The following is a 22,966-nucleotide window of genomic DNA, read 5'->3' on the forward strand; positions in this document are numbered from 1 at the left end:
CCCGCCAGCCCCCCGTCCCCCACCTTCCGCCCCCGCGGTCCTACACCTCCCCCAGCACCCTTCCCCCGCCCCGGACGCACGCGGTGCCAGCTCCGAGCGGCCCGCCCGGAGGCCGCCCCGGGGAGGCTGGCGTGGGGGTCGGGGTGGCCTAGAGGGTGTCCGGGCGGCTCGGGAGGGGGTCGGGCAGCGCTGCAGGAAGCATCCAGGGGCCTGGGGCGTTGCTGCAGCTGCTGCTGGTAATGGGGCCTCGCGCGGGCGCGTCTCCCAACCGGTGGAACGTAAAGGGTTTCTCGTAATCCCGTGAGGACACCCCCGGGACTGACCTGGGGAGGAAAGTTCATGGGTCTGTGTGGCCTTCCGCCCCCCACGACGATTTGCTGCTACCACCAGGCTGGGGTGGGGGGCAGGGGAAGAGTCCTGGGTCCCCCAGGGGGTAAGAGTTTGGTGCCATCCCAGCCCTCCCGTTGTCGCCCGGCGCACTGTCCGCCTTTGCGGAGTCCCCAGCGTGGACTCGCTGGAAGGAGGAGGCAGCCGGTGGGGTGCAGGAGAACCGAGAGAAGGTCATCCCCCTGGACGCCAGTCGGCAGCTCCTCCGGGGGTTCTGCCCGGCTGTGCGGGGTGACCCCGAGGGGACCTGCAGTCACCTGGTGGCCGCTGGAGTCTGTCTGGGTTTTTTTTCCCCCGTTAGCACATCAGGGGGCTTTGCTCCACGTCTTCACACCGGTGACCCACAAGGCTCAGCTAGAGAGCCATTCTTGGTGGGCGGTTGTGGTGTTGGCGGGGCGGTGTTGACTGGTGCCCCTCAGCCCCTCAGAACAAACACCTTCGTTCCAGTTCCTGGGAGGCCGGTGCTGCACGGTCATGTTATCAGCCCAGGCTGGTTTTCCTTTCTCTCTCTCTCTTGACCTCACGGTCATGCCTCCCTGGACCCATGCCCTTCTTGCTCAGTGTGAGTCCGAACTGGTTCTGCGCTCACTCCTTCCTAGTGGTTGTGGGTGTGGTGGGGAAGGACTCCTATCTGCTGAAGTTTCTGGTTGCGCCTCTTGAACGCAGGGAGGCCTCCTGCTTCTCGTGGACCTTGAGGTGTGGGGCAGAGCCCGGGAGGCAGCGCAGGGGAGGCCGAGTGTGCAGGGGTGAGCACCCCAGACTCATCTCACGCCTTCCCAGGGCAGGGGCAGTTTCGCCAGGTTCTCCAGGTTGGGAGAGCGCATTCCCTCCCCTCCTGCAACAGAACAGCCAGCCAGTCCTGTGCCCCAGGGTCCGCCCTGAAGGAACATGGGGTGGAAGAGCTTCTGGCTGGCAGGTGGGGAGGCTCTGAGGGGGCAGGATTGTGAACTGCGGGGCCCAGGTGTGCAGGAGGACGTGTGGGCTCCGGAGGTCTGGGCAGTGAGCCCTGGGGGGAGGCTGGTTCCTCACAGGGTGCTTCCAGGTGGTCCCTCCTCAGTGGGCCAAGGGCTCACATCTGCTGCCCTGGGCCTGGCACTCAGCACCCCTGGGTCCAGCGCTGGCCCTTCGTGCTACTCTGATGCTGGGGCCTGCCCAGCACTGTACCGCTGGGACTCTAGGCACCCACCCCATGGAGGGGTCCTGGACAAGGGCATCTCCCCAGTGGGCGTGTGCTGTCCTCCCCCACCGCAGCCCGAGGACGCTGTCACTGTTCTAGCAGCGGTTATACCTGTGCCCTCACGGAGCTGTGGTCAGGCTGTGGCCACCCTCGCCAGCTGTCTTGTGGGATTCCTGCCTCTGCTGCTCCTGCACTCACCCTCTGTGCCTTCTTGTCTCGGTGGCTTCGGGTCTGCCCTGACCTGCGAAGGTCCCTGGGGGCCTGGCCTATATGCCATCTCTGAAGCGTCCTCACCTCAGGGTCCTCACAGCTCCAGGGACGCCTTGCTCTCTGTTGGCAGGCAGACATGAACGACCTCCCAAGTAGGGTCTTCTGCAAACGTGCGAGGGAAGCAGCTTGTTTCTGCCTTTTCCGGTTTGACAGGCTTCCTTCTGAGATCCTGCGGGGGTGTTGGATCCTGTATCTGCAGCGTTTTGATGCCCAGAGTGTGTGTCTGGGTCCCTGCGATGCGAGCTTTGAGCAGTTGGGGCCGTCGCCTTCTGTCTTGGGTCCAGGGTTTCTGTCCGTAGAGCAAACGTCCTGGCAGACGAGAACTGTGCTATTTTGGGTTTGTGTGTTGGAATATGGCACATTCCCAAGTCCTGGCCACTCCCTTCTTTAGTTTTCTGCTGAATCTAGTTCAAAGAATCTTAAGTTTTTGTTCCTTCTAGTATATATATTTTTTAACAAGTAACTTATTCTGTATTTGGGATGTTTAGTGATGGTTGTCCAGGTCGATGCAGCCGATGGGATTCCTTTCCTGGGGAGGCCTCAACAGTGAGCTCTGCATGGCCCTGGCTGTGATTTGCCCCCTGGGTCACTTGGGCTCACACATTAGGCTTTGTTATTTCCAAACCATATTCTTTCTGGCGGTTTCCAGCCCTGCCCCCTGGGGAGCTGAGCTGGCCTTCCTGGCTCCCTGGGCTGGGCGGGTGGGCCCCAGGGCCAGGTCTCCAGGGTGGCTTGCAGGCTTCCCCTCCTGCCTCGCGCTTCCTGGGTACAGCAGTTGCCCTGTTGATTAGGGAGTTCAGCAAGGTTTCTATGTCTCCTGCAGGAGGACCAGGGTTCAGAATGGGGTCCCCCACCTTGCTGTGAGTGTGTTTGGACACCTGGGGGGCCTCTGGGAGCTTTGAGGGCTCCCTGCATACTTGCTCATGCTTCTCTGGGATGCCCTCACTGTGTGTTCAGACCCTTCTGTTTCTCTTCTGGCTCTTGGGTTTCCCATCCCTTCAGGGAGACCACCCCAGGGTCCCTTCTACCGCGGCCCCCAGATATCAGCCCCCTGATGTCGGCCCAGCTCCACTGTCCTGTCCCCAGCCCCACTGCTCGAATCCCTGACTGTGGCAGCGGTGGGTGCAGACAAGGCAGTCGGAGCTGATGAGGAGAGTCCTGCCTGTGTGGGCCCCTGCTGTCCCACGCAGCCCTCCCGCGGCTTGGCCCACGACCTGCCCTGTGTGAGGCTGTGCGACTCTTGTGCCCCCAGCGTCCTGCGGGTGGGCATTCTGAGCTTCGGCGGGGCCTCCCGAGAGGCAGGGCTGGCCTGACTCCCCCGCACTGAGGGCTGAGCCTTTCCCGTGAGTTGCCTGGTCCCCACTGCCTTGGGGTCTTCCAGGCGTGTCTTGAGCCTAAGACGGCTTCCTTGCTGGCACCTGCGGGTGCACTCCAACCTCGTCTGTGCCCAGGGCCCTAGAGCCTCGATTCGGCCACAGGTTCCTTCCCTTGGGTGTCTCAGGACCCCTTTAGCGTGTTGGATTTTGTGGTTTTTCATTCTTATTTGATCCTAATCACTGCTTGCTGTCTCTGCCCAGAAAACACAGAATATCGGAGGAAAGGCAGTGAAGAGCACATAGTATTTTCCCACTAAGAAGATCATTTTGTCACCACTTTGATGTACTTTCATTTTTATGCTTATGAATCCTACATTTCCTTTTGTGTTTCCCACTTTTTCACCCGCTCTCACAGCATCAACGGGTAGAAAACCCTTCGCCCCTGCGTCAGGGCTGCAGAGCCCTCCGCCAGTTGGACCAGGTGAGGCTGCGCCGTTAGGGTCTTAGTGTTTGGAGCAGAGCTGGGTTCTTGCTGGCTCACAGGTGTGTCTCCCAGGCTGCCTGGAACAGACTTGCTCCCTTGGAAGCAGCGAACGCTTCTGTCCCCTTCCTGAGTGACAAGTCGTGTCCTCCAGTGTGGGCTTCGGGGGGTTTGATATGCATGTGTCATGTCTGTGGGAATCCTAGATTCCTGCGTGGTGTCCTTGAGGGCATGAACGGGGTGGAGGGCCCTCCTTTTCCTGCAGGGTCTCCCCAGTCCCTCCCTTTCTCTCCACCTTCCCGGCATTTTGTGCTGGATGTGAAGAAATTCCAGTAGTTGCTCCCTGGAGATACCATCACTGCTGTTGAGTCCATTCAGACGGTTCCATACAAACTGAGTGTGCACATATTTTGTTTAAAACTTTTTATCGGGCAGCTTGGGTGGCTCAGTGGTTTAGCGCCGCCTTCAGCCCAGGGTGTGATCTTGGAGACCTGGGATTGAGTCCCATGTTGGCTCCCCGCATGGAGTCTGCTTCTCCCTCTGCCTGTTTCTCTATGTGTCTCTCATGAATAAATAAGTAAATCTTAAAAAAAAAAAAAAAAAAAAAAAAACTTTTTATCTTCTGAACTTTTAAAAACGAAGTGTAACAAATCTACAGAATGTGCCTGGATTGTAAGTGTATTACAGAGTATCTGGACCCGTCATCCGGTGACCAGGCCTTTCTAGAACGTTCGTCAGGGATGGTCCCACCACCTGCGGGGTCGCCATCAAGTCTTGGTCTTCCCAGCTTTTGAACTTGACATGAGCGGAACTTTGCCCATATGCCTCTCACCCGTGCGTGTGTCATATATGCCGTGTGTACCCCTTGCTCGTTCACCAGTGGATGATGGCTGCACCTGTGTCTGTGGACGTTGGTCTTAGTTTCCGGCGCCCCACGCTGTGGACGGGTCCAGCTGTGTTCAGCCCTGGTGCCATTGTTGGCACCTTGGGTCATTTCCAGTTTACTTGGAATTAACCACACTCCCGTGTCTGTGCACTGCAGTTATTTCCTTGAGGTTGATTCCTGGACATGAGCTGGCCAGAGGTGTCCCGTCCCTGTTTGCCCTCCCCACAGCCACCCCGTGGCCCCAGACTTGGGCGCGCACTGACCGGACTTCGTTTTATTTCCCAATAGCGTTGTGTGGTGCTGCGTTTCCTGAAGTTCCCTCCAAGCAGGAAGAAGGTAAGATTGGTGGGTTTGCCAACCTGTCATTAAAACAGTTATTTAATAAAATTGATTTATTTTCCTGATATGGAAGTATTAGTGCTGATTGTAGACATTCAAATGTGACGCAGCAATCAGTGCAAAAGTGGGCTGTCCATAGTTCCTGCAGAGCCAGTGTTCTGACCCCGGGTCACTGTGGGCCCCCCTGGGGAGACTGTGGGTGCTGAGCCAAGGGTGGGCAGAACCCTGGGGCTGGGCTCCGTGCTGTGCTATGGGTATATGCTGGTCAGAGTTCCGGCAGGTGGCAGCAGGCTGGCAGGTGGCGTGTCGGGTTTCTGGCCTGCACAGTCGGTGGGTGCTGCTCTGCTCCTCACCCCACCCCACCTGGAGCAGAGTCTGTCTCCCCCCAGGTGGGAAGCGGCAGGGGTGGTTACAAAGAGCAGGCTGGGGGGTGGAAGCTGGGCTCTGCAGATGCGGGAGGGATGAGTCAACGCCCGGGTCAGAGATGTAGCTGGCCGGCAGAAGTGGATGACTGTGGAAATGAAGGTCGTAGGTGAGGTCAGCCTCATAGAGGGAGGCTGGGGCACTGTTGGGGGGCTGCTGCAGGGGGGCGGAGCTAGAGCTGGTGTGGTCAGCATGGAACGAGGAGACCCCAGGCCGGCGAGAAGCATGCAGGGTGGTGTGTTCCCTTTGGGATCAGAGTGGAAACCAGAGCCTTGTCCAGGCAGCTTGCACCACCCCCCACCCCGAGCCGTGCACACCCGGAGAGGCCACGTTCTCTGGGTGCCTCGTCAGCCTTTCCTGCAGGTTCACTGGGTTAGCATCTTCCAAGGCAGTAGTTTATAATTGTTTTATGACTTGCATGACGTGACCCCGGCCACGGGGAGAGGGGACTAAGATGGGGAGCCTGATGCCAGGAGCTCTGGCCACAGCTGTCAGTGCCTCTGGGCACCCCGGGGTCTCCTGTCAGGCGTTCCTCCCACACCAGCCTCGGTCTGCTCGTGATCTGGGACCCTATGAGCATCCGCAGCCTGCTGGCCCCTCTGGCCCTGCCGTTCCCCCTGGGACTTGCCATCCTGGGCCAGAGGGAGGGATTCACTGATTTCCTTTCTCTCCCAAACCTCACAGCCTGTGGGGTAATGCCCCTGACTGGGGAGGAGGTACTCTACATCTGGGTGCTGAGGATAAATCCAAATACCTAGTGGTTTTGGGCCCAGAGAGATTTTCAGAGTCTCATTTGTCAGAGGGTGTGTCCTGGGTGGAGGAGGACAGGGGCCTGGGCTGTGGGACGGGACCTCCCTCTGTGTAGTGTGATCCCCGCCATCCAGGCCTCCTTGTGTTTGTGTTTTACAGACGTCAGAAGAGATCTTTGAGCACCTACAGAACATAGTGGACTTCAGCAAGAACGTCATGAGAGAGTTTTTGGGGGAGAGCTACGTCCATTGTGGGGTGAGTGACTTATTTACACAGTGAGAGTTCACAGGCCCATTCTATATCAGGAGTACCATTAAGAGTACCTGCTTATTCACCGTCATTTGGACCTCTGTGCTTCGTGACAACCCCGTGTTCCTGTCCTGCGTGCTTCTCTCTGTGCTACACGGCAGGATCAGAGCCACTAGTTCTCTTCCTATTTTCTAGCTGAGAAGCAGGAGGTTCGGAGAGACCGCTTAAGACTGCGTCTGCCGGGACCCCTGGTCCCTGCCACCCCGCCATTATGGGGGGCGCTCCAGCTTGGTGCAGCTCCCGGTGAGGGGGGGGGGATCTGCCCCAGGTTGGCCCCCTGGGGAGCTGGTGGGGCGGTGTTGGCTGAGGAGCTTCAGCCCTACCCAGTGTGGGCTCACGGGAAGGGGTGTGTCCCTACGACCTGACCCTGGCTGCCCAGGTCCCAGTCTGGGGGATATGCTGTCCTGGGGTTATGTCTCCTTCCTACAGCCCCCTGCTGGCCTCCTAGATCACCCTGGGGTGGGGGGTGGGGCTGCACCGGTGGGGGTGCCCCTGTGGTCCTCCTGGGGCCCCCCACAGTTCAGTTCAGCTGTGAAGGCAGGAAACCCCTGGCTATGGGGGCCCGGTGTGTCTGACCAGCCTGGATGGTGTCTGAGTGGATGCAGCCATGCTGATTCCCAGCGTGGAGGAGAGGGTGATTCCTCTGCCTTACCGCACATGGAGGGCTCTGGGCCTTTTTCCTGGGAGGATCTGTGCCGAGGGCAGTGGGGAGCTGGGGGTTCCAGCTGACGGGGACTGGCAGGTGGAACAGCGTCAGGATGTGCCCCCAGGGCCCAGGGGGGCGCTCTGGCTCCAGGTCGGGTTGTGTTTGTCCCAGGTGGACGGGGCTCTGGGCGAATGAGGGAGCCTGCTAGGTCACATTCTGGGAACATCCACCCCACGGACATGCCTCCTCTGCAGCCATCCCTGCATCCCCTCCAGGGCAGGTGCCTGTCAGCGGGCAAGCTGGTGGGCTACGCCATCCGCTGAGCACATCTGGGGAGGGAGTCCTCAGTTAGTACTTTGTGTGGTGCTGGCCACCTGCCCTGCTGATGACCGCCCTCAGTCCGTCCATCTGGCAGGATGGCTTGGTCCATGCAGGCTCAGGAGGCTGAGTGAAGGCTTGGTAAATGTAGCCTGGTGTTAAGGATCCTTAAAACAGAACTAACATCATAAAATTGGGAATTTAAAGTTGTTGGAAGAAATGCAGTTCTACTTTTACCTGGTGTCTGACGTGGCAGGGTGGTGGGTGGACTCGGGGCTGGGAGTAGCTGCATCACTTATGGCTCCCCATGGGTCCTGTCCGCTGCTTGCTGCGCTCCCCTCACAGTGGCCTCAGCTGGTGTGGGTGCCAGGGTGCAGGCACGGTAATCTGCTGGGGGTGCACCTTTCACGTGGAAGCCTGTCGCTTCCTGCGCAGGAACCTTTGCGTCTGTCTGTTTGTGTCCTTAAGATAACAGCAGTTTTTCCTACTGAACTCACATACTGAGTCATTTGTTACTATGGGAAAATATACGTAACATAAAATTAACCATTTTAACCATTTTTGAGCATGCAGTTCTGTGGCGTGGGCACATTCTCGCTGTTGTCTGGCGCGCCGAGTGTTTCCTACATGTTGTTACAGGAAGTGGTGCAGCTGCCGTTAGATTTCGTGAAGCAGCTCTGTGTGAAGATCCAGTCCGAGAGACCAGGTAAGCCTTCCACCTGCAGCTCTTGTTGGTGATTTATTTTATGTATTTATGTATGTATGTATGTATTTATTTATTTATTTATTGTTGGTGATTTAAATATTACATTTGGAACATGTTTGACAACGATTTGTATGAGGTCAATGTAGTTTTCAGCAGTTTTGCCAGAAACTTCATCTCAGCCTGAAGTGCTAGGAGCTCGTCTGAGCCATGCCCCACACAGGGGGCCAAGGGAGCTGGTGCAGTGTGGACGCGGGGAGGGGACGGGGCTGCCTGGGCGCTGTGGGGTCAGCTGCCCTGAGGACCATCTCCCAGAAGCTGGAATCCACCTGCCTGCCCGTCCTCCTGCCTGCTGCCCTTCTACCTGCCTGCCCGCCCGTCCATAGGCCCACTCGTCCTCCTGTCTGTCCACCTGCCTGCCCGTCCTCTTGTGGGCAGTGGAGGGTCGTGAATTTCAGTGGGTGGAGCTTCCCTCTTTGCCCCCATGCCTTCCTGCACTTGTTGGTGGCAGTAACGACAATAAGTGCATCAGAGCTTTTCCTTTCAGGGACTGGATGTGGTGCCCGAGGTGTGGACGGAGGCCCTGCTGCCTCCTGAAGCAGCGCCAGCTGATGTCTGGTCCTGTGGTTGTGAGGGAGAAGGCTTCTGGTCTTCTCTGTGGAGCGGGGCTCCCTGGCGGGGGAAGGAGGCTGGGCTGGGTCTTGGCCACTCCCCTCGGGGTGGGGACAGACAGGCGTGCTCTGGGGGCTCTGCATCAGCCTACATTTGAAACGACTGTCTAAATGTGTGCCATGTACAGTCGTGAGAACTGCCCTTGTGGTAACGCCTTCCGATTGGCCTTGTTGCCTGAACAGGGGACAGTCCCCCGCCCTGGGCCCTGAGGCTGCGTCCTGCTCGGCTGGCCTGCGCCCAGCGGTGGTGGGGAGCATGAGGCCCCTGCATGTTTGGGGGCCCCCACAGTGACCTCAGGTCTGCTGGTTTGCTAGAAGGACCTGGACCTCTCTGTGGCCTCATGGCTAAGGCTTCTCGTCCCGCAGGATGCAGATGACACCCAGACAAGGGCAGTGGGGCACTCGGGTGCATTTGGGAGATGGTGAGCTCCCAGGCAGCCTTTCTGCCGGCCCCACATGTGCGGGGCTGGCTTCTCCCACAGGGTGTGACTGCACACAGGGAGGGCGCTGGCCACTCTACAGGGCCTGCGCCTCCCCTCCCCCATGGAGCACAGTGTCATACTTGTGTGATCCAGAGGCCCTAGATAAACCTGGCAGGACCCCAGGAGCCTGGGGCCGCAGCCTCTAGGGCAGGGCTGAGCCTCCCCTGCAGAGGTCCCCATGTAGCTAGCAGCCATCTCTGAGTCCTGCGCCCAAGTCTTACAGCTTCTCTTGGCTCTTCCAGAATCTCGCTGTGACAAGGACCTGGACACTCTGAGTGGTTATGCCCTGTGCCTTCCCAACCTAGCCCGACTTCAGACCTACTGTTTTGCAGAGCACCGGCCGATTCTGTGTGTGGAGATCAAGGTGAACTGTGTCCACGGAGGGGGAGAGGGTGGGGGTGGGTTCAGGGTAGACATCTGTGTCTGCTGCCCGTAGTGCAGGGTGCAGCTAGCCAAGGCTCCCCTCCGCGCCTGCTCCCCTCAGTGTCTTCCCCGCTCAGCCTTCCCTCCCCCCTCCTCCCCAGCCCCATCCCCTCCTCCCTGGCCCACAGGGCCTCCCTTCCCCTCCCCCCCATTCTGGTCCCACCTCTCACAGAGTCTGCTTGCTCCCCCTCCTTCGCATCTGTCACCTCACCTGCTGCTCTGGTGCTTCCCACTGGCCAGATCCACAGGTTGATGCCCATGTCTGGTGCTTCCCATGGGGCCAGCTGGGGACCAGCCCTGGCCAGTGGCCACCAGAAAGGACTGTGCTGGTTCTGCCCTCCCTGCTTCCCTGGGGGGAGCTGCCTGCCAGGCCCCATCCCCTCCTAAGCTGAGCCCCTTGGCTGCTGGGTGACACTGTGCAAGGCCCTCCAGGAGCTCCCACTAGGAGCTTGTTCAGATGCCACCTGTTTGATGGGTGGCCATGCCCTTCCTTTGCGTCCTACCCAGGAGAGAGGAGAGAGCCTCATGTTACTCTTCCAGAGGCACATCCTTCCCCCTCCCCTCCCCCCCGCCCGCCATGCAGGAGAGCCAGGGCATGGCATCAGCTTTGCTGCCCAATGTGCCTGTGTCCCCCCCCCATGTCCCCCACCCAGGGAAGCCTCCCAGATGTCCCAGGCTGTGATTCCTGGGTCGTATCCCCTTGGTGCTCTGTGGGGACTGATGTCCTATTCGCCCAACCACAGGGTGAGTGTGCTGGGTCCTCAGAGTGCTGACACCAGGCACTCATTGTCTGTGCCCTGAAGGCAGCAGATGGGGGTGCCTGGGTGGCTCAGTGAGGCGTTGGACCCATGACCTCAGCTGGGGCTGTGACCTTGCGGCCATGAGACCGAGCCCTGTGTGGGGCTCTGTGCTGGGCGTGGAGCCTGCTTGATGTGCTTTCTTTCTCTGCTCCTCTGCCCCCTGCTCACGTGTGTGTGCTTGCTCACTCTTGAATGAATGAATGTTGGATGGCAGTGGGTGTTCTGGGAGCCCAACAGCTGTGGATGAGCCTTCCTGGTCAGCCTGTATCTCAGGGAACAGGGCTGCTATTTCGAGCTGGGGCAGACTGCACTCCTATAGGCCTTCTTGTCGCGTCCTGTCACAGAAGAAATGCAAAGCTGCCCTGCATTGTCCTCTGGCCACTGGTAGGGCACCTCTGCTTTCCCCACGAGAGCTCTGGCCTCAGACTCTGTAGTGGCAAAGATTTTATGTGCTGTGAGGAGGCAGGTGCCCACTCCTGCCGGGGGTGCAGATAAAAGCAGCTTTTGGGGACAGATTGACTGATTCCTCCAGTATCTTATCTGTCCTCTTGTCTCCTGAATGGATTTTTTAGGATTTATCCCTAAACGTTTTTTTCTTCCTTGTTTATTTTGCAGCCAAAATGTGGGTTTATTCCTTTCTCAAGTGATGTTATGCACGAGGTGAAGCACAAAGTGTGCCGTTACTGCATGCACCAGCGCCTCAAGGTGAGATGCGCGGCCAACAGTGTCTGCCTGGGGCCCCAGGGCCAGCGTGGGTTCCAGGTGTGGCCGGATGAGTAAAAGAAAGTGTAGATCCTCCTTTTTTCCTTTACTTTTTCTTTCATAAGTAGTTCATGTTCACCTTTTTTTTTTAATCTCAAATTGAGATGTAGTTCACATATCTTAAGTTCACCTATTTAAAGTGCATAATTCAGTGGATTTTAGTGACTTTGCATGATGGTGCTGCCATCATCACTCAAATTTCAGAATAATTTTATCACCCCACAAAGCATCCTGTCCCCATTAGCAGCCACTCCCCAGACCCCGTCCGGCCAGACCCTGGTAGCCACCTGCCCTGTGGATCAGCCTGTTCTGGACATTTCACATGGATGGAATCCCGGCCCCCGTGGCCTCAGCTTGAACACTGTTCCATTGTATCATTCATCTCTTGATGGCCATGTGGGTTGTTTCTGCCTTCCGGCTGTTGTGAGTGGTGCTGCTGTGAACATGCATGTACATGTGCTTGTTTGCATCACTGCTTTCATTTCTCCTGGGCTGAGTCCTAGGAGTGGAATTGCTGGGTCTCAGAGAGATTGTGTTTAGTTTTTTTTAGCAAATGTCAAGCTGTTTTTCATAGCTTGTGCGCCATTTTGTATTCCTGCCAGCAATGTCTGAGGGTCTGATCTCCCCACATCTTTGCGGGCACTTGCAGTGTCTCTGTGATTATGGGGGACCCCGGGGGGGCATGAAGTGGCACCTCCCTATGGTTTTCATCTGCGCTTCTCTGATGGTTTACTGATGTTGCCTATATTTTCATGTGCTTATCGGCCATTGATATGTTTTCTTTTGAGGAACATCAGTTCAAGTCCTTTACCCATTATGAAGTGGGTTATTTTTTGTTGAGTTTTAGGGGTTCTGTATATCTTTTGGGTATTCTTTATCAGATGTGTGATTCGCAAGTATCTTCTCCCATCCTGTCAATTATCTTTACTCTGTTGATAGTGTCCTCTGATGCACAAAAGTTTTTAATCTTACTAAAGTTTAGTTTGTGTGTTTTTCCTTTTCTTGTCTGTGCTTTTGGTGTCAATAGCTAAGAAATCATTGCCTAATCCAAGGTCATGAAGCTTTTCCCTTATGGTTTTGATCCATTTTATGTTAATTCTTGTATTTGAAAGGAGATAAGTCTCCAATTTCTTTTGCATTTACTTCTAGTTTTCCCAGTACCATTTGTTGAAAGGACTGTCCTTTCTCTATTGAATGGTCTTGGCTCCCTCATCAGAGATGTTTTGGCTGTAAATGTGGCTTGTGTCTGGGCTCCCTGTTCTGTACCAGCGGCCTCTGTGTCAGTCCTTATGCCAGCCTGGTGCTTTGTTTTGATTCTATAGCTTTGCAGTCAGTTTTGAAATCAAGTTTGAGTTCTCCTGCTTTGTTCTTTTTCAAGATTGTGTTGGCTTTTTGGGACTCCTTATACTTACATATGATTTTGAGGATTGGATTTTTCATTTTTGCAAGAAAAGATTGAGGTTTTTGACAATCGCAGGAGCTTGTAGATCACTTTGGGTAGTGGTATTGCCATCTTAACAGTATTAAGACTTAAAATCCGTGAACACAGGCCGTTTTTCCACTTATTTAGGTCTTAAAGTTTCAGCAACATTTTATAGCTTTTAGGGTGCAAGTCTTTTACCACTTGGGGTAAATATATTTCTATGTATTTTATTCTTTCAGGATATTGTAAATATGATAAATGGAATTACTTTAATTTTCTTCTCAGACTGTTTATTGCTGGTTTATAGAAACAATTTTTTTGAAAATTTTATCCACTTATTAGAGTGAGAGCACAAGCAGGGAGGCAGAGGGAGAGGGAGAAGCAGACTCCTCACTGAGCAGGGAGTCCAATGCAGGACTCAATCCCAGGACTCTGAGATCATGACCTGAGCTGAGGACAGACACTTGACGGACAGAGCTACCCAAGAGCCCTGAAGCACAACTGATTTTTGTATATTGATCTTGTACCTGCAGCTCGCTGAGAGGTTTTCTTGTAGATTCTTTGGAATTTTTTAAGTAGAGGATCATGTCATCTCTGAATAGAATTTTCTTTTCCAATTTATTTATTATTTTTTTAAGATTTTATTTATTTATTCATGATAGACATAGAGAGTGAGTGAGGCAGAGACACAGGCAGAGGGAGAAACAGGCTCCATGCCGGGAGCCCGACGCGGGACTCGATCCCGGGACTCCAGGATCGTGTCCTGGGCCAAAGGCAGGCGCTAAACTGCTGAGCCACCCAGGGATCCCCTCTTTTCCAATTTAGATGTCTAGCTTCTCAGGGAATTGATAGGGATCCCACTGAATTGCAAATCAATTTAGGAGGTATTGCCACCTCTGTATTTTGTGAACACAGGATGTTTTTTCCTTTATTTAGGATTTTAATTTCATTCAGTGATGTTTTATAGTTTTCAGTGTCTAAGTCTTAGGCTTTAAAAAGAAAACATTTATTCATGAGAGACAGAGAGAGAGAGAGAGGCAGAGACACACAGGCAGAGGGAGAAGCAGGCTTCCTGCAGGGAGCCCAATGGGGGACTTGATCCCAGGAGCCCGGGGTCACACCTTGAGTCAGAGTCAGACGCTCAATCACTGAGCCACCCAGCCATCCCTCTTAGACTTCTTTTGTTAAATTTATCTCTAAGTATTTTATTATTTTGGATGCTCTTGTAATTTTTTATTTCATTTTAAGGTTATTACATAAAAACAATTGATTTTTTAAATATGTGTATTTCACAATTAAAAATATATAACATAAAACTTACCATGTTAACCATTAAGTTACATTGTTGTGCAGCCATCACCACCACCCATCTCCAGAATTTTTCATCATCCCAAACTGAAACTGTTAAACAACTCCGTATTTCCTTTTCCTCAGCTCCTGCCAACCATCATCCTAGTTTCTGCCTCTGAATTTCACTACTGTAGCTGCTTCAGATAAATGGAATTATACACTATTTGTCCTTTTGTGACTGATTCATTTCATTTATGTTCTCAAGGTTTTCCACATTGTGAAATATGTCAGAATTCCCTTCCTTTTTAAGACTAATAGTCCATGATTATATATACCACATTTTTAATCCATTTATCCAGTGATACACACTGAGTTGCTGTCTTTTGGCTTTTGTGAATCCTGCTCTTTTGAACATGGGTGTGCAAATATCTCTGAAATTCTCCTTTCGGTTCTCTTGACTGTATACCCCAGAAGTACGATTGTTGGTCATATGGTAACTTTGTTTTTTTAAAGGTTTTATTTATTTGTTCATGAGAGGCATAGAGAGGCATAGAGAGAGAGGCGGAGACACAGGCAGAGGGAGAAGCAGGCTCCATGCAGGGAGCCTGATATGGGACTCGATCCTGGGTCTCCAGGATCACGCCCTGGGCTGAAGGTGGTGCTAAACCACTGAGCCACCTGGGCTGCCCGGTAACTTTATTTTTAATTACAGGGAACCACCATACTGTTTTCCACAGCACCTGGACCTTCAAAACCATTTTGAAGTTTTGTCTGATTTTGGTACCAAGGTGGTAACTTTGGGTTCACAGAACCAAGTTAGGAAGTGTTTCCTTCTCTCCCTTCTCTCCCTTCTAATTTCCTGCCAGGGTACATCAGAGTTCCACTTTCTCCACACCCTTATCAACACTTGCTTCTGTTTTCTGATAGCAGCCATTCTAATGAGTGTGAGGTGAGAAATGCACCTGTTTTTTGTATATTGATATCCTGCCATCCTTGATGAACCTGTTTCTTTGCTCTGTTTTTTTTTTTTTTTTTTTTTTGGTGGTGGTGATTTTTTAGAATTTTCTGTGTACATGACCAGATCACTTGCAAAGAGGGATAGTTTTACTTGGTCTTTCTAATCTGGGTGCCCTTTGTTTTTCTTCCCTAATTGATCTGGTTAGAGCTTGTAGTAGAAGCACGAGTGGACATCCTTATCTTGTTCCTGATCTCAGACGGAAGCTTTGTCTTGCATCACTGAGTGTAACATTCATTGTGAGCTGGTCGTAGACATTTGTTTTGAGTTTTTTCTTTTTTTTTTAATCATAAAAGAATGTTAGATTTTGTCCTACATTTATTGAGATAATCATGAGGTGCTTTCCTTTCTATTATATTGATTGGCTTTCACATGTTGAACCACCCTTGTATTGCTGGGATAAAGTTCATTTTTATTGTGGGTATGTAGTCCCTTAAATGTGCTGCTAAATTTGGTTTGTTAGTTTTTATTGAAGGTTTTTTCTTTTTCTTTCTTTTTTTAGAAGATTTTATTTATTTTCATGAGAGACCGAGAGAGAGAGAGAGAGAGAGGCAGAGAGACATAGGCAGAGGGAGAAGCAGACTCCATGCAGGGACTCGATCCCGGGACTCCAGGACTTGATCCCGGGACTCCAGGATCACACCCTGGGCTGAAGGCAGGCCCTAAACTGCTGAGCCACCCAGGGATCCCCTTGAAGGTTTTTTCTTAAGAGATGTTGGCCTGCAGTATTCTTTTCTAGTGAAGTTTTGTCTGATTTTGGTACCAAGGTGGTAACTTTGGGTTCACAGAACCAAGTTAGGAAGTGTTTCCTTCTCTCCCTTCTAATTTTTGGAAGAGTTTGAATATCGGTCTTGATTCTTCTTTAATCATTTGATAGAATTAACAAGTGAAGTCATCTGGTCCTGGGGTTTCCTTTTTTGGGAGATTTTTGATTACTGATTCAGTCTCTTACTGTTATTCTGTTCAGATTCTCTATTTCTCCCTCAGTTTTGGTAGTTGTGTGTTTTTAAAAATGTGTGCATTTCATCTAATTTGTTGATTCATAATACTCCTATAAAATTCTTTTTTATTTCTGCAAGGTTGGGAGTAATATCCGTTCTTTCATTAATTTTTTTCAGATATTTTTTTGATCTGGCCAAGGGATTGTAATAGTTGATCTTTTCAAGAAACAGCTTTTGATTTTGTTCTTTTTCTTCATTTTACCCCCTGTTCTTCATTTCATCTGTCTCTGCACTAATCTTTACTCTTTTTTCCCCTTTATCTGCATTGGACTCAGGTTGGCCTTATTTTTCTAGTTGGTGAGTGTAGAAACTTAGGTTATTGATTGAAGGTTTTTCTTCTTTTTCATTTAGGTATTTTACAAGTATAAATTTCCACGTAAGCACTGCTCTTTCTGCCTCCCATAAATTTTGGTATGTTGTATTTTCATTCTATCTCAATTTTCTGATTTCCCTGTTGATTTCTTTGACTCATTGATGATTAGGAATGTGTTTAGATATCTCATATTTGTAAGTTTCTCAAGAAAATTTTGTTTTGTTTTTTGCTATTGATTTCTAATTTCATTCCACTGAGTTTGGAGAACATTTGCATGACTTCATGCCCCCTTGAGAATGTTCCATGTTTACTTGATTAGAATGTGTATTCTGCTGTTTTGGGGTAAAGTGTCCTCTAGATGTTTATTAGGTCTAACTGGTTCAGTGTGTGGTTCAAGTCTTATGTTTTGTTGTTGATTTTCTGTCTAGTTACTCGTTTAACATCGTAAGCTAAACAGTCTAGCTCAGTTAATAGCAATTTAATTTCACTGGTGTACAAAAACTCTGCCTCTTGTAGCTTTGTTGCCTCCCCCCGTGTAAATTAATCTTTATACAAAAAAAATTAATCTTTATATTTATTTTGCTCGTCAGTACAGATTCCTTTGGCCAGGTGAGGGACATTCTATTTTTAAAAGGGGATGGGATAAAAAGTTATAAAAAGAATATATATTGTCTTTTATGTTTACCTACCTGTGTAGTTCCTTTAGCACTGTGCTCTTTATTTCTTCATGTGAATTCAAGTTACTATCTAAGTGTTCTTTTCAGCCTGAAGTTTTACTCTTGTAGGGCAGGTTAGTGAACACATTTGGTTTTTTTAGTTACCATTTATCTGGCCGTGTCTTAATTACTCCTTCATTTCAAAGGATAGTTTTATAGATGAACTTTTGGTTGACAGTCTTTCAGCACCTAGATTTCCTTGAATTCCTGCAACTAATAAGTCTTTGCTCAGAGCCTCTGTGTGTACACGGGGCCACCGTCAACACTCAGCCAGGCGCTTGCAACTCTACTTAGCCTTCACTTCCTCAGATTCTCAGATCAGCAGAAGGTGAGGGCCTTTTTAAGGTCTTTCCAGAGCCTGTGCATGGTCTTGTAGATGCTCAGGTCATGCTGGAGCTTTCCAAAGCCCTGTGTATATCTCATTCCTCAGCGTTTTCTTTTTTAGCTTTAGGTTAGCCTAATTGTTTGCTACAACTGTCATCCACTCTCTCAGGTAGCCATGAAGTTAAACAGTTGCCTCTGATGGTTTTCACAAATGCCACTTGGGAGAATGTCCCTTTTGCACCTGGAAAGCTCTGAGTCAGGTAATGAAGATGGGAAATGAAGAGAGGTCACATAATGACCATTCTTTGAGAATGAGAGTTTGGAGAAACTCCTGCTTGGTTCAGCACCTGTGGTGGCTGCTGGGCTTCTGTTTTTACCAGCATCGGGGCTGTTTTTTTTTTTTTTTTAAGATTTTAATTTATTTATTCACGAGACACAGAGATAGAGGCAGAGACACAGGCAGAGGGAGAAGCAGGCTCCATGCAGGGAGCCCGATGTGGGACTCAATCCTGGGTCTCCAGGATCACACCCTGGGCTGAAGATGGTGCTAAACTGCTGAGCCATCAGGGCTGCCCTGGGGCTGTTGGTTTTTAAGATTTCCTTGGAATTAGAAGAGTGGATAGAGCATTAAAAATACCACAAACTTCACTGTTTTTAGATGTGGTCATTTTTCTTGAGTAAATGGTCCCCAGAGTGTTGTAAGCCTTTGGTTACTTTTCAGAATTCTGAAAGTTTTGATTCTGACCATTTTCTCCTTGCCCTTATGGAGGAGAGACTTTTCCAGAGTTCTTTACTCCCCACTTTTACTGACTCACCTCACCTTTTCTTGTGGTGTTAACAACTTGAGCTGTTCCTTTTAGGAGATGATTTTCATTGTCACTATTCATTTGATGGATTTTTAGAACTGCTTTTTACTATGAAGCAGTATCTGTTCATTTAACTGGTAAGATACGGAATTGTAGGAATTAGGTCACCTGATTTCCCAGAGGTAACCCAGTCAGTTTCCACATCCTTCCAGACTTCTCTCTCTGTCAACATAAATATACATGTTACCCAGCTGGAAATGAGATGATGCTTTTTCCCATGTGTATTCTAGCGTGTACTTATGTGTGCATGGACACATACTTTTATAAAGCAAATACGGGGTCTCACTATATGTTGTTTTGTTAATTGCTTTTTTCACTTAACTAATCCTTGAGGACTATTGTGTATCCTTCAAGGCTTTTTCAACATATATTTGGATATATGCACATATGGAGACAGTTTTTTTTTTTTTTAAGCAAAGTAACATCATTTCCACTTATACAAATTGCTTTTTTCCTTGAGTAAATGTTGGTGATTTTTCATTTTGTCTTTTTCCTGTAAGTAGCTGGCTATCATTTATTCATTCCTTCATTTAGCATATGGCCGCCTTTTTTTTTTTTTTTTTTTTTAGGATTTTATTTATTCATGAGAGAGAGAGAGAGAGAAAGAGGCAGAGACACAGGCAGAGGGAGAATCAGGCTCCATGCAGGGAGCCTGACGTGGGACTCGATCCCGGGTCTTCAGGATCAGGCCCTGGGCCAAAGGCAGTGCTAAACCACTGAGCCACCTGGGCTGCCCAGCATGTGGCTTTCTATGTTCTGGTCCATGGAGCAGATGTGCTGCCAAGTTGTTTCCAGATCTCGCTATTAGAGTCAAGCTGCAGTGAACATCCTTGATCTTGTGACTCCTCAGAGATTTGCCAAGTCAGGGGGTACCCACATTTAAAATTTGATGGAAACCAGCAGGTTAACTTTCAAAAGGTTGTGCCAATTTATCTTCTCTCTGAAAATATGAAATTATTTGTTAGCCACACTCTCCTCTTCATGAATATTGCAACTTTAAAGATTTGTTCATCTGATTACCATAATTTAGCTGTGTCATTTTGAGAAGGTCCCTGCTGCCAGCTTCCCTGCTCCTGTGGAGAGTGGGGCTAGAGCTCCTGAGTTTGGGGTGAAGCCCTGGCTGCGGCTGTGGCTTCTGCTGGGCCCCTCAGCACCCTGTCAGCTCACGGAGGCGTTTGCCCAGTGCTGCCCATCAGTCATTTACTCCACTTGCTGCTTTAACAGGTGGAAACTGGGAAGTGGAAGCAGATAAGCAAATACTGTCCCCTTGATCTCTACTCAGGGTAAGAGAGCACACCTTGGTAGTGCCACCTCTGGGGGGTGGGGTACAGGGAGCGGGGCCCTCTCCTGCTGGTGTCTAGGGCCCTGGGCAGAGCTCCGGGCTCTTGGCTCCCACAGGTGAGCTGTGGGAGGCAGCAGCTGGGGAGTGGAGGGGTTTGGGGGCAGTGATGGGCGGCCTCCCCCACTAAGATGGCTCCTTAGCCCACAGAGCCTGAGGTTCCTCTTAGGCTCCCAGCAGCACGTCCCGTCCCCTGAGCTGTGGGCTGGTGAAAGCAAAGACTGCATGTGATTCTATTAGCAGTGTCTTCTCCTTTTAGAAATAAGCAGAGGATGCACTTTGCCTTGAAGAGCTTGTTGCATGAGGCCCAGAACAACTTAAAGATATTTAAGGTAAGAGTTGTGTTTCCATGGATTTGAGATGTGGGTGAGAAGGGGCCTCGCCGTCCAGTCCCTCAGCCTCACAGGCCTGGGGGCGGCGGGGGGGGTTGCCGCCACTGCATGGGGGCTGCGGTGTCTCCTGCCCCAGACCGCAGGCCTAGCCCTGGCCCCTCTCTTGGTGGCAGCCTCCGGTGCCTGGTCCTGCTAGCACATGGCCTGGCCCCGCCCCCCTGCCTCGGCCCTAGAGCTCCTGCTCGCCCTTTCGTGTGCCGCCTTCCTGCCAAAGGCCCATCTTGGGTCAGTGGTCTTGTGATGGTTTTCCTGGGCCTCATGGTCGTCAGACACCCAAGTCGTGTGCCTCTTGCTCTGACGTGACCGGAGACCCAAGTGGGGCAGTGGGGGCATCACACATGCTCCTGGATCCTAGGACCCAGAGGTATGAGGAGGGCCCAGTACACACTTTGTGGACTGACATGTTGTGTGCTACCTGGGGACAGGGCAGGCTCATCCTCTGTCCCCGCAGCTGGCTCAGGCTCCCTCTTGAGGCCACTGACGGCCTGGTCAGGACCAGAGGCGGTGCTCCAGGGTTGTGTCCCTGACAGGGTGGGTAGGGTGCCATGCTTTCTGGCCTCCTGGGGCTGCCCAGCATGGCCTGTGACTTGAGAAGGGTTAGGAGGGAAGTCCTGCCCCACGGGGGACAGCTACAGGCTGAGTGTTGAGGGACCTGGACTGTCCTGAGGTTGTTGACCTCATCTTTCAGGTAAGGGAACCAGGGGACAAGGAGTTGGTCACACCTGGGGGTGGCTGCTGCTCAGCGTGCAGGGATCAGGCCCCGAGGGGTTATAGGACAGCCCCCCAGGGGTCCCTGCTTGCTGCCCTGGGAATGTTGGCGCCATGAGAGTTTCTTTGCTGGACATGGTTTAAAGGCAGTGATGGTCTTGGGGATGAGGCTATCCACACTGACAACATGGGTGGCCTCTCCGCCTGCAGGAAGGACAGAGGTCCCCAGATACAGGTGCCCCTGACTACTCACTCAGGGTCATGCTGACCCTGTCTTCGGAGAGCACGGGGGTCACGGGGCTCCTTGAATACCAGGCATGAGTCTTCTGGGGTTTGGGCTTCGGGTGGTGCTTGCCTGAGGTTCTCTTTCCTTTGTTCTTTTCCACGTTGGTCAGCGATGCAGTGCGCATGGGGGCAGTTTCCCTGGAGGGTCATGGTGTGCAGGGCCCAGACAGGCACCCATCCTGCACAGTGGGCATGGCCATGGGGGTGACGGGTCCCTGTCTCTCCTCTTGAAGAATGGTGAGCTGATCTATGGCTGCACAGATGCCCGCAGCCCTGTGGCTGACTGGACGGAGCTCGCACACCACCTGAAGCCCTTTTTCTTCCCTTCTAACGGCCTGGCTGGCGGGTCCCACTGCACGAGGGCTGTGATCCGGGACCTGGTGCACGTCATCACCCGGGTGCTGCTGAGCGGCTCCGACAAGGGCCGGGCAGGGACCCTGTGGCGGGGGCCTGGGCTACGGGGTCCCCGTGTCTGTGAAGCCAGCCCTTTCAGCAGGAGCCGCCAAGGTAGGCCGGGCGGGGAGGGCTCTGGGGGATGGGGGGTACCTGCCAGGGTCCTGCCTGGCCTCACGGAGCTCTCACGGGAGCAGCTTGGGCCATCAGGGCCTCCCTGCGGCCACCCTGCTGGGGACGCTCCTGCCTCACCTTCCCTGGGGATCTGGGGCCTCCCCCAAAACACCACCCTGTGTCTGTGTGTCCCTGTAGTTTGCTGAGTACCTCCCCACTGGCCTGTGGGCCTGCCTGGCCACCCTGCAGGGGAGTATCTCCTGGGGGCCTGCAGCTCCAGGCCCCAGGGTGGGGTGTCCCAGCTTAGAGGCAGCTCGGCGGCCCACCTGGGTTTGTGCTGAGTGTTCTCGGGCTCCTTGTTGTCCCTGGGCTGCCTGTGGCCTGTGCACGGGAGCCGAGTCAGGACCTCCTTCGGCACCGACGAGGAACGCTCCTCATTCCTGTTTTGGGTTGAAGGCCCCATGGGGTGGCACGAGGGCAGCAGCCTGTTCCTGCACAGTGTGGGTGCTGCTGTACTGGCCAAGCAGTTACCCCGGGACTGCATGGCACCAGCCGTCTGCTGCTCCTGCGAGTTGTTCTCAAACACATTTTTTAGCCTTTTTCTTGAAAAAGTGATACGTGATCATTTCAGAAAATTGTGGAATTATGCCCACATTTGGGCTTCTGAGCAGATGGCAGCATGTGGTGGGTGTGGAGAGCCCCAGGGACTGCTCCCCTGGCCCCTCCTGGACATGTGGCGTCAGCAGGACCCTGGAGTGTGTCTGAGGCCACACAGCCACCCTGGAACCTGGTATTTTGGCCTAATTACCAAATGTGTGTCCACAGTTGTAGTTCTTGAATTTTTACTGATGATGAGGTAGGCATTCCGCGTTGGTCCCCCATGGGTCTGTGCTCTCACGTGGTCGTGTGGCCAAGTGGGTCCTGCCAGCAGTGGGATGTCAGAGGTCAGAGTGTCTCCCCTTGAGGGGAGAGGGGCCAGGACTCACGGATGCCCTGGTGCCCTACTAACCCTGTGCTGACTGCCCTGCCGTGGCATGTTGGGCGGTTCTGCCCACTGTCCTGTGTGACCCTGGGCTCCGCAGACACGGCCTTGCAGGGGAGGATGTGCTTGTGATTTTACACTTCATGCCTGGCTTGCTTGCGTAGGCAGAGGGCCGTCGAGGCACGGAGGTTGGGGCTGATGTTTGACCATGAGAAGTGCACAGACACGCAGGTCCCTTGCTGTGTCTGGCGCCTGGCCTGGCACCCCAGCAGCTCCGTGAGGCAGGTGCGGCCCATGCCCAGGCTTCCTTCGGTCCTTGACCGTAAACCTCTTGTTTTCCTGATGTTCTTGGTAGGAAAAAACAGCCCGGAGTGCTCGGGGTTACCGAAGGGCTGTCTTCTGTACAAAACCCTCCAGGTGCAGATGTTGGACTTGCTGGACATCGAAGGCCTCTACCCCCTGTACCGGCGGGTCGAGCGGTACCTGGAGGAGTTCCCTGAGCAGAGGTGAGGCCCGGGCTCTGAGCATCCTGGGTCATCCCAGCAGGAAGACCACCTGCCCTGCCCCGGACTCTGCTCCTATGAAGACCCGACCCTGTCCTGTGTCGGCTGAGCCTGCAGGGGGCAGTGCTGCTCCACAGCTGACCAGCAGCTCCTGCCCTG

At 52.5% G+C, this 22,966-nt stretch overlaps 1 protein-coding gene across 1 annotated transcript in view; it reads left to right on the forward strand.

Annotated features, from left to right (window-relative positions):
- Positions 1-22,966, forward strand: part of IPPK (inositol-pentakisphosphate 2-kinase) — a 40,768-nt gene that overhangs the window by 319 nt on the left and 17,483 nt on the right. The window contains exons 2-10 of the mRNA XM_038527407.1: positions 4,806-4,853; positions 6,189-6,284; positions 7,942-8,008; positions 9,401-9,522; positions 10,997-11,086; positions 19,316-19,374; positions 19,690-19,762; positions 21,049-21,322; positions 22,660-22,810. Of these exons, the coding sequence (XP_038383335.1) occupies positions 4,806-4,853; positions 6,189-6,284; positions 7,942-8,008; positions 9,401-9,522; positions 10,997-11,086; positions 19,316-19,374; positions 19,690-19,762; positions 21,049-21,322; positions 22,660-22,810 (980 nt within the window). The remainder of the gene's footprint in view (positions 1-4,805; positions 4,854-6,188; positions 6,285-7,941; positions 8,009-9,400; positions 9,523-10,996; positions 11,087-19,315; positions 19,375-19,689; positions 19,763-21,048; positions 21,323-22,659; positions 22,811-22,966) is intronic.

This window comes from Canis lupus, chromosome 1 (assembly GCF_011100685.1).
Source record: "Canis lupus familiaris isolate Mischka breed German Shepherd chromosome 1, alternate assembly UU_Cfam_GSD_1.0, whole genome shotgun sequence".
Taxonomy (NCBI): Eukaryota; Metazoa; Chordata; class Mammalia; order Carnivora; family Canidae; genus Canis; species Canis lupus.